The following is a 10,762-nucleotide window of genomic DNA, read 5'->3' on the forward strand; positions in this document are numbered from 1 at the left end:
CAAATGAGTGATTAGTCAGACAAAAATTAAACAATTTTGTTTAATTGTGGAGTAGAGCTAAAAGACTGCACTTGGTTAATAAATGTTTTGTATGGAAGCTTAACTGGAGAAAAAACATTTTGACACCCATAAGTCAAAATTTGCCTCTCGCCCTATGACCGCTCCAGGCTCCAGGATGAGCGGAATAGAATGAATGGATGGATTGATCTGTTCAGAAATAAGCTGACCCTTAAATCGGAGCCAGTTACCACATACCTTGAATGCATCACACTGTTCAAACGACCTAGAGCGACACCTCGAGGACATTTGGGTGAATTTAGCGTATACAGCTCATTTCTACGTGTCCCCCAGCTACGTTAAATCCCGCTCCCAGTTTCCACAGGAATTACAGCGATAGGTGAACAGGAGGGGGAAAAACGTATAGCCAAAGTCGGTTAAACATGGGGGAAATTGTCCTCCCACGGCGCATGTTCCTCTGGTGCATGGCGGTCATCTACATGACTGCTTTTGTTTCCCTCTACGTGCAGATGCCAGGTGAGACTCGCAACTCTGCAGCTCATGAAGCGGCTAGCTCACTTAACTTAATGGCATGTGTTAGCCTGTTAGCTGAGAACTTGGCGCTTCCTGTGTGTCTCTGTTCCTCCGCTTTTCGCGGCGTTTGACGTGGTGAAGAACCGCCTGGAAGTTTCTTCGTTCCGGACATGGTCGGCCAACACTGCGCTAAATTTACAAGCAGAGCGACAAAGCAACCTGTTATAAAAATAGACGTGTGGTAGGATTTTGTGCCACAGCACATCCAAACTGTTTATTTTTATTGGTGGAGTATGAGCTATCTTTGTAACCCAGCAGAAGTGCAAGAAAAAAGAAAAAGTGTCCTCCGCCCATGTTTTAAAGGAAATGTGTTTGGACATTACTTTTATTTAGTCGCAAAGGCAACATGACTTTCCATTGCAAGTATTTCTACTGTGCGTTCTCGTTAAGTTTAGTAAATGTATTTACAGCATTTATCGTTTTTTGTTTTTTTTTTTATAAAAACTTGCAGTCTGTAACTGTTAATGAATTGACTTTAAATAAAATGAGGTTTTCCGATTATTTTCTTTCATTTTACCTATAAAAGTACATCACCTTAATGTATGGCCAGTATTATTATTTTTCTATATTGATCCAGATTATAATCTAGGCTACAGCACTGAGAAGTAAAATTCATCAGAGTAACATAATGGATGCACTGCTCACCACCAACATATCAAAACACCAGTTATGTCCTACAGTTCTCCAGCAGATTGCATTGTTTCTTTCCATATTGGCAGGTCTGTATGGAAATGAAGGGCTGCTGCCTGCCCGCTGGCAGCTGCGATACAGCGGGAAGCCTCTGGTGGAGCAGCTGCTTTCCTCTCCCACGCTGTTGTGGCTGGGACCTCGGTTTGGCCTGGACACTCACACTGCCATGGAGCTGCTGTGTCTCATTGGGGCTGCGCTGAGCCTCGCCGCCACGCTGGTGGAGGCTTTCCGAGACAGCATGGTGTTCCTCTGCCTCTGGGTCTTGTACCTGTCTATGTACCAGGTGAGTTTGTGTGATGGTAGCGTGCTTTTTTTTTTTTGTTTTTCTACTGTCACAATATTTCCTCTCTAAACATTTTTGTCTGTTACAGGTAGGCCAGGTTTTCCTCTACTTTCAGTGGTGAGTTTTATGCAGTGATTTTCTCATTAACACAGCTGTTTAGAGGATCATTTTGGCAGTGTGCTGAAAGGTCCACTATTAATGTTTATGGTTGCTGCTGAGCAGCAACACTGTAAGTGCCCTTCTTCTTGCCTTGATTGCTTCCTGTTTACTTTTCAGGGACAACTTGCTTCTAGAGACAGGGTTCCTCTGTATCCTTGTTGCTCCCCTGACTTTAATCAGAGGGTCACGAGGAGTCAGAGAGCATGATCGTGTCACTTTCTGGCTTATTCGCTGGCTGCTCTTTAGACTGATGTTTGCATCCGGGGTGGTGAAACTAACCTCTCGTTGTCCCACCTGGTGGGGCCTCACAGGTATGTATGAGTGTCTTTATGGAGGCGAAAAGTACGTACGCCATTCACTGTCTTTACACAACCAGACAGTGCTGTCATTTGTTCTGTTCATTTCATTCTGTCAAAGAGTTCCCAAATATCCTCATTTTCCTCTTTCTGATTGCTCTCTCTTCACTGTGTGCTGAGCAGCCCTAACATATCACTATGAGACTCAGTGTATCCCAACCCCACTGGCCTGGTTTGCCCACCAGCTGCCAGTGTGGTGGCAGAAGTTGAGTGTGGTGGGAGCCTTCGTTATTGAGATTGCTGTACCATTACTGTTCTTCAGTCCACTGCGGAGGCTGCGACTTGGAGCTTTTTACTTGCAGGTGACAAGAAATTAGTGTTTCTGCTTTAGTTTAAACTGCAGTACCTTAATTTTGGTGATGTTTTGTAGCTTTTCTTGATCGGCCACTTCAAGGTTGGTTCTAAAATGCAGATTGACGTTGGCATTTTTTAGGTACTTGTTATTTTTTTTGTGTGTAAAGTTGCTTTCTCTCCTTGAGTAGGTGCTGCTTCAAGTTTTAATCATTTTGTCTGGCAACTACAACTTCTTCAACCTGCTGACTGTGGCCCTCTGTCTGTCACTTCTGGATGATCGCCATGTACATTTCTGGCTGCGCAAGGCAGACAAGACCAATAACAGGAATGATGGTATGAAACTGGACATTGTCAGGGTTTCTACACCAGGTTTTACAAATAAAATCTATAAATTTTAACAGGTCTTATATTTTAAATATCCCCCATTACACATACCTTTATATTGAGTTTGCACAGCTATAGCCCAGGTGATGTTTCATAGGTTAAGGTGTAGCTATTTGTCATGAAGAATGCACATTTTATTTTAGACTAAAAGAAATGTAAAGCACAAACCTGCTTTTACTGTCTTTTCTCTCGCTCTGTTGTGTTTAGATTCCAAGCTGTGGTCGTGGCTGTGTTACCTGCTGGAGCTGTCGGTCTGGGCTATGGTGATTGTTGGAACAATTGTCTGCTTTGACCTGCAGCTGGATACGACTAAGAAAGGCATCTCCTCCCGGACCGGTAAGCATGTTTTCTCGCATGTGCATCTTGCATATAACCAAGTGCACTTTTCTTTGTTTATGTTTTTTTTTTTTAATTTCCTTTGCAGCATTTACATACCACCAGTTTAACCAGTTTCTGAAGACCGTCACTATTCCCTGCATCTGGATCGGTGTCCTCTCACTCACTTGGGAGATGGTTACATCTCTGTTCAGGTAAGATTTAACTCTAAATGGATGTATGATTATGCAATCTGCTGTACAGATCTACTCCTTGTGGAGTTCCCTTTTAGATGTTGCATAAGCATACAGCTAACTGTTACTATTAATTATTAGATATGCGTGCATCTCTGGATTCCTGAAGAGGTTTTGGGGAACAGTTCAGTGGACGGTGTTTGCTGGGGCTGCAGCTTCAATGTTTGCCGTCAGTCTAGTGAGTTCTGTTGGAGATACAGTAATTGGTAAATCTGATGGGCCTCGTAAATGATCAGCTGTAAATTCCCTATTTCTTATTCAGGTGCCGTTTACCTTCATCGAGTATGACTCCAACTCCAGGTTATGGCCAGGAGTGCGCCAAGCCTATGAGATTGTGGATCGCTACCAGGTGGTCAACTCATACGGCTTGTTCAGAAGGATGACCGGAGTTGGTGGGCGCCCAGAGGTCGTCATTGAGGGGAGCAGTGATGGCGTCACGTGGACGGTGAGATCTTTAAGCAAGATCTAAATCGGTTTTTATCATTTAGCTATAAATTTTGGAAACTGGGAAAAGTGTGCATATTTTATAACCGACTGTCCTGTTACTCTGCATTGTTACTTTTATCTCTGTTTTCTTTTTTTTTTCCTAGGAGATTGAGTTCATGTATAAACCAGGGAATCTAAGTGCATCTCCTCCTGTGCTGACACCCCATCAGCCCAGGCTGGACTGGCAAATGTGGTTTGCTGCTCTTGGGCCCAATACACAATCTCCATGGTTCACCAGCCTGATGTACAGACTGCTGCAAGGCAAAAGAGACGGTATGAACACACAGAGAAGAGAGAGCATTTACAGAGTTGCAGTTTCCTTGTTCAGCTATCTAATGAGCAGCTCAGTTTTTAATCAAATAAGGGAGGAAACCATTGCTGTACTTCTGTTTTTTTTTTTTTTTTTTAAATAAACTTTTAATTAATTAGATCTTTTGAAAAGTTTTGCTCTGTAATGACTAATTAGACTGTGATAAATTATGAATCTAGCGCTGTGCCTCAACCACTTACAGTATAGATATTTTTTCACAGTTTAGCAGATGGCAAGTAAAAAACCATCAGAGATCCATGTTACTTTAATGTTTTAATATGCTGAGAAGAGAACAAGTATTCTACCTGAAATGTTGAATTACTGTATTGTACAGTGTTGTATTACCTTGATTGAGAACAAACGGTCCTACTTAAGGTTTGTTTTGTGCCCTGCAGTTATTGAGCTGATCCAGACGGATGTATCCCAGTATCCATTCCATCAGCAGCCGCCTGCCTACCTGCGAGCTCACCGCTACAGATACTGGTTTACTGAACCAAAGGCTGACGGGTCAGTGCTTTCGCTGTGTTTGCATGCACGAAAGAAAGCGGGCTTTGGAAACATTCAGCAGCTTGATTTATTTTGTATTTTATTTTTCTGGTGTTTTGGTGTTGAAAATAAGTAACTTTAGGCATGCATGGTAAATTTATGTGTTTTGTGCATGTAATTTCACATTTTTACACTTATTTCATTGCTATCCATTGTGTCCAGTCATCCTGCTTGTCATCTTCCCCCTTTCAAACTAATGAAACACAATTTTTTTTTCTTAATGGAATTTTTTTTTTTTTTTTAAGTAGACACATGTATGCAAACAACAGGATTTTTACTGCTTGACTCTTTGATTCCAGCTCTTACCCAGAGCGCTGGTGGAGGAGGGTCTATGATGAGGAGTTCTACCCTGTAGTGCACCTAGGAAACAGTTTCCTGGAGGGCATGCTCAACCAGTACGGACTTAAGGTAACTCTTATTAATGTTTTCCTGTATTCATAAAGATTAAATTTGACTCCTGATAAGATCCAAACATCTGGAGAGTCTGAACGAAAGAATCAGATTTGTATTTATTTGAAACCCTCCCTGGGATCAAGGAGCAGATCAGACAGAAGAGGCGATCTTATGGTCTGGATCATACTGAACCATCGTACTTCTGCCTTTTCAGATGAGTTATAGAAAGTATTACCAGCTGTCAGAAATGGGGAAGAAAGTAAAAATGAGATGAAGCAGTGCTATTTTCTCCATTGATTAAAATGATGATAGAAGGCTTACATGCCTGCATCAGATGCATGCCTGTATAGGAAGCAATCAGTGAAATGGGGGTGATGTCAGGTCGTAGGTATGTCATGTGAGGTTCAGTGCAGTTGCATAATTGCAGCGTGACGCTAAAAGCAACCCAATCAAATGTATGTAATGTAACAAAAACATGAAGCTTGGTTTTCAAGTGCAAAAGATCCTGCGTTGAGCCAGTACTGATTTTTGTTTGTCTGCAGGACAAGTCGTCTCCACGCCGGATGTCCAACACCACTGTTGCCCAGGTGGTGAGGTGGGTGCGCTCTCAGGTCAGAGGTGTTCCCGCCCACACACTAATTTGGACTCTCGTTGCCTGCAGTGCCACCTTCTGTTTACTTCAGGGATTGCGAAATAAGAACAAAGCTGCAGAAAGGCCCTCAGAGGCTCACAAAGCCGCTACTACTGATCACACAGAAAATGTGGTTGAAGACTTCTCTTCAGACCATCATGGGAAGACAGAACAGCAGGCAGATGAAGAGGAAGACAAAGAAGCAGACAGTGAAGATGAGGTGGAAGAGGGCGAAGAAGAGCAGAATGAAGTTAATGAAGAGGATGAGGAAGAAGACAGGATAGAAAAAAGATGAGGTCCTCGAAAGGCAAGAGTTTTGAAAAGATGCAGGTAATCCTTCACAGACTGTTATCATGGCTGCCTTTATAAAACGTTATCAAGATGACCAAAGAAGTTGTTTTTCTATATTTTGTTTCCTGATCAGCCACTCATTAACAATATTATGTCTTTATGTCTGCCTTGTTTGAGCTACACTTTACTGCACCACACTGTACCCATCTGTGTATCTCTGCTTGATCACTTTGGAGCACTTTTAATAACATTTTAAAGTTGGGTCAGTTCTGACACGTACTGAACACTTGGAGAAACCCAGCCCACACACACACACACACACACACACACACACAAACAAAACAATCATTTTCAATGAAACCAGATAAGATATTGTGGGTTCTGGTTTGTGTAGTGTTGATGTTACTGTGCCGCCGGTTGTCTCCTGCCTGTGTTGTTTGCCTATTGCTGTATGTACAGAACTAAATCAAATAAGCACTTTTCCCTTTTTCTACAAACATCCTCTGTTTTGTTTTGTTTTTAAGATTTCAAATAAAACACATAGTTCAAAAACATTACAGTGTTCTGTGTTTACATATATATATTATAGCACCAAGGAGAAATTTGTCTGTCAGTGCTTTATGGTATAAAACGGATAACAATTATAAGTTATATTGTGTACTGTATGAGTGTTATTGTAATGAACAGTATGCAAAAGTTAAAATTCTGTTATCCAGGGTATATTTTGAGTATTCAGTAATAACTAAACTGTGTATACAGGAGACAGTAAGTCCAACTATAATCTTATGGTAAAGCAATACTTAATTATAATTATGAGTTGTTTTCTAACAGTGTTTCTGTAAATTTTCTTTTTTTTCTTCTTCTTTTTGGACTTTACCACTTCAGAATTCCAGGACAGTACTTGTCAATCAGAGACTGGTAGTACACCTTCAGCTTGCTGATGTCAGGCAGATCAGTGGTTTTTGTGTACAGGTCAAATTTGCTGTAGACAGAGTTGAAAGTTAAATCGTGGGGTGAAGACTTGACTAATCATATTTTATGTCTATTGAAGATACTCACTTGAACTCTTTGACCCAGGTCAGCATGTGCAAGTCTTTATCATTGCACAGGTGCGTGTAATCTCCATGGGAGTGCCAGGGGTAGAAAGAATGGAAGCGAATCATATACAAACCCTGAAGGGAGTCAAAATTCAAAGGAGTCTGTAATCAGTGTGCACATGGAAAGAAATAGTCTTTATATTTCCTGCTGTGCCCAGCATTTATACACTAATTTTTTCTACCTCTGTGGTGCTGGTGCCTAATCTTAGACCGTGTTCCATGCCTTTCCTCCACAAAGTTGCTGGGGTCATGTTAAAGTTGTAATCAGTTTATAAGAGGATTTCTTTAGCCTGTTGAAATCTAGCCTGATTCTCAAAAAAGCATTGAGCAGAACTGGCACCATGTCAGAGGAAAAGAGGAATTAATGTTTGAGCTGCTCATTCACAGCAGAGACGTTCCTGGTGCGTATCCTTTTTGTGCCAACTGTGAACCTAATTGTCCTGCAAAAAAACTAATTTAAGGTAATAATTTACTCACCTCCTCTGGGATGGGACACTTATTGAACTTCATAACTCTGTAGAGATACTCTGAAGACAGGAATGCAAGAGTTTAGATCACACTATAATAGATAAATGCACTTCAGTAGCACTACATTTCTTCATATTTTTAATCATGTATGGCTGAATTTGCCTCTTACCATCATGGCCCCAGGACATGAGGACATTGTCAAGGCCACAGTTTGGTTCATAGATTCCATGTTCAGTGCTAAAGAGAAAAATACAACAATATAAACTCCCTGTACTTTTAATAATTAGGCTGTAATTTGTTGACAATGGTTGTAAATCTACGAGAAGCAGACTTTTAATAGGATTAAATGCAAATATAAAGCTATTTTTGGTCATTTCATTAGCACAGACTATGGACTGAACATAGAAGTCTGATTGGGAATGACTGCAACTGCACAAAGTGGTAGGCCATGTAAACAGAGTGGGGTCAACTTTCTGCAATCACTACAATTGACCATTGAGATCTGTGTAATTGGTGAAATTTACAAAGTTGACATGAGAGTACCAACTTGTATTTGGGATTTTTGTCATCTGGATTTTTCAGGAAGGTGTTGTCTCTGAACACAATGGAGTTTTGAAATTTGCAACCCACAGGAAAAGTGTCGCCCACCACAGCCCACTGCAGAACACACACCGAGACACAGTTGCCTTAGACTGCTGTTAAAATTAAATATATATTACTGTAATCATACAAAATGAAGGAAATAAATTCATCTAGTAATAATAATAATAATAATAATAATGAAAAGAACACAAAACACATTCAAAATCTCAATTTGAGATAAAGTAACGCTGAAAAACTTTGTGAATGATGAAGCTCGGACCTGTCTCTTACCTGCGGTTCATCCCAGAGAGCCATGATTTTTCCAACATCATGGATTAGACCCACCAGCTGGAACCATTCTGAGAGGGATAGTAAATACAAGATATTTACTAGTCTATAATATGAGCTTGTCCACAATCTTGGTGCATTTCTGTTTCTCTCCCTGTATGGTACCCTTGTCTGGGTGTGCTTGGCGGATGCCTTCAGCAGTCTGGAAGGCGTGGAAAGAGTTGGGGAAGTCCACATCTGGATCAGACTCATCCACAAGCTGGTCTAGAGACATGATTGCATCCATCATCCCCATCTGTGTGTGGTTACAGCCGGTCCATTTAGAGTGCTGCAGAACGGTAAGAGAGGTCGATAATGCCAAATGGTGTGTGGAAAAAAAAAAAAAACACGTAAAAAAACATTTACTTCTGGTGAGTTGTTGTGTATAGAGGCTACAGCTTTGCAGTTAATTTGATGATTACCCAAATAAGTACCCAAATGAGCTCCACAGGCTGTATTTTTTATACATATAATCAATTGAGTCTGTTGAACAGAAAATAAGTGGCGTTAATCACCAGTTAACACTAATATTCTGTCTATTACACTAAAGCAAACGGACATCATGTCAAATATTAATATTTTTCAGCATCCCAAAAAAGCCTGAAAGAGGCTGAGAGAAAATAACCAGCCGGGTCTCCTCCACTTCATACAGAGTGGAGACTTTTTCCTCCCACAGCAAACGTTGTGAGGAATTTTAGGTTAGTTAAACAATGCTTAGGCCAGATATGACTCTTTGATTTTGACCTCTTTTGCCCCCCCTCCCAAAAAAAGGACTGTATAACATTTGTTTGCTCAGTCTCAGTCATGTTTGCTCATCCAGAGGCAAACGAGGTTGCACAAGGTCAGTGGGATTTAGTGAAAGCTGCCATTCATAAAATTGTGTGACTAATAATCTGACAGAGTTCATTTTAATGTTCAAGTCACTTTTTAAATGTATTTTCTCTTTGAACAAGTTTGTGGTCAGAATTTCACTTGCTGGTTTTTTTCTTTCTTTCTGGCTGATTTGCTCACCTTTTGTTTTACAAGCTCCACTGTTTGGTAGGTGTGCATCAGGCTGTAAGTGTTGAAGACACGGTCGAATAGACTTCCACTCTGAAAACACAGAAATGTGTTCACCAACAGATTCACAACAGCCCTGGTTAGGGCAATGAATGAATGAATGCAGCATTATATAAGCGGTTGTTTTTGAATGACCTCAAAGTTTCTGTAGTCTTCCTTCTCTTTGGTCTTACTCGTCTCTAAATTTGGCCGATATGCCAGAGATGGGTCTGGACCCTTTGAAAAATCAGTGAAGGACACATTTTCAGGTTTTGAAAAGACGCGCAACGTCTCTGCTTTCAAAAGAAGCATGTGAATGAGCAAAAATGATACTTACGATACTGATGATCCTCATGGTTGACAGATCAAGTTTCAGCCGTTGCTGTGTTGGGTTGTGATGCGTTGATCCTCTGGTGATGACTGCCTGCCTCCCTGCCCATATATATATCCTCCTGGTTGAAACTGTAATCTTTTTGACCTGCATTGTGGGCTAAGTTTACACCAATGTCCAGTCAGACTTTAACCAAATTTTATGTAATGGGGTACCCTGTGTCATTGGCCTTGTTTGTGTCTTTTTGTGTGTGAGAGTGTGTGTCCATTCCCGGAAGACCTTTTCAGATGACCTCTTTGGACTTAAAGAAAATGGCTCAGTGCTTCTTTTTCACAGTTTAGTTTTTTATGATTATTAAAACAAAAAAATATATATATCTATTCACACATATGTAGGTCTATTTTTAATATTATGCATACATTCTGTGCAATACATTTGTCATATTTACCTGTATGAAGATCTACACATTACAACAAAATCACACTCGAGTTAATAAAAAAAAAAAAAAAAATTCTCCTTTCTTCTATTTAATTCATGGGTACTTAATTTATGCACAGACTCTGACTGAGGAATTCTCAGTATCAAAGTATCTGTCTTCTGAGTATCAGCTGGTTCAAACGCATACACGCAGAGGGAAAGTTGACAAAGATGTCCAAACAAACGTCATTCAGTGACCCAGTGCTTCAGTTTTTTTCATTGATTCCGCTTTGCCTCGCTTACCAAATGACCTGTTTTTGCATCAGTATGAGCAGGTCAACAGGTGAACATGGCAAAGACTGAACAGATGAGAGGAAATTCTTCATATTTATTTGGTTTGATATGATGTGATAACTGGATTTGACTTTTGATTTACAGCTCTTACCTTCCCTTAGAGAGGACACATAGTACAAACACAGCAACAAATGTTTGAATTGTGTTTTATATGTTAATAATATT

General features: G+C 40.5%; 2 protein-coding genes across 2 annotated transcripts; one reads left to right on the forward strand and one right to left on the reverse strand.

Annotated features, from left to right (window-relative positions):
* Positions 1 to 339: 339 nt before the first annotated feature.
* Positions 340 to 6,325, forward strand: lmf2a (lipase maturation factor 2a). Its single transcript, XM_030731425.1, has 14 exons — positions 340 to 534; positions 1,311 to 1,564; positions 1,653 to 1,681; positions 1,841 to 2,034; positions 2,203 to 2,381; positions 2,562 to 2,706; positions 2,965 to 3,093; positions 3,182 to 3,287; positions 3,408 to 3,504; positions 3,589 to 3,771; positions 3,917 to 4,085; positions 4,518 to 4,629; positions 4,968 to 5,076; positions 5,604 to 6,325. Exons 1-14 carry the CDS (start codon positions 441 to 443, stop codon positions 5,985 to 5,987), a joined length of 2,184 nt encoding a protein of 727 aa, XP_030587285.1. The 5' UTR covers positions 340 to 440; the 3' UTR covers positions 5,988 to 6,325.
* Positions 6,326 to 6,694: 369 nt separating this feature from the next.
* miox (myo-inositol oxygenase) lies at positions 6,695 to 9,932 on the reverse strand. Its single transcript, XM_030731426.1, has 10 exons — positions 9,833 to 9,932; positions 9,652 to 9,732; positions 9,469 to 9,549; positions 8,584 to 8,746; positions 8,422 to 8,489; positions 8,096 to 8,205; positions 7,718 to 7,785; positions 7,558 to 7,607; positions 7,043 to 7,155; positions 6,695 to 6,965 (listed from the first exon to the last, which is right to left on the reverse strand). The coding sequence occupies exons 1-10, from the start codon at positions 9,848 to 9,850 to the stop codon at positions 6,857 to 6,859; spliced, it is 861 nt and encodes a 286-aa protein (XP_030587286.1). The 5' UTR covers positions 9,851 to 9,932; the 3' UTR covers positions 6,695 to 6,856.
* Positions 9,933 to 10,762: the final 830 nt, after the last annotated feature.

Source organism: Archocentrus centrarchus, chromosome 6 (assembly GCF_007364275.1).
Source record: "Archocentrus centrarchus isolate MPI-CPG fArcCen1 chromosome 6, fArcCen1, whole genome shotgun sequence".
Classification (NCBI taxonomy): Eukaryota; Metazoa; Chordata; class Actinopteri; order Cichliformes; family Cichlidae; genus Archocentrus; species Archocentrus centrarchus.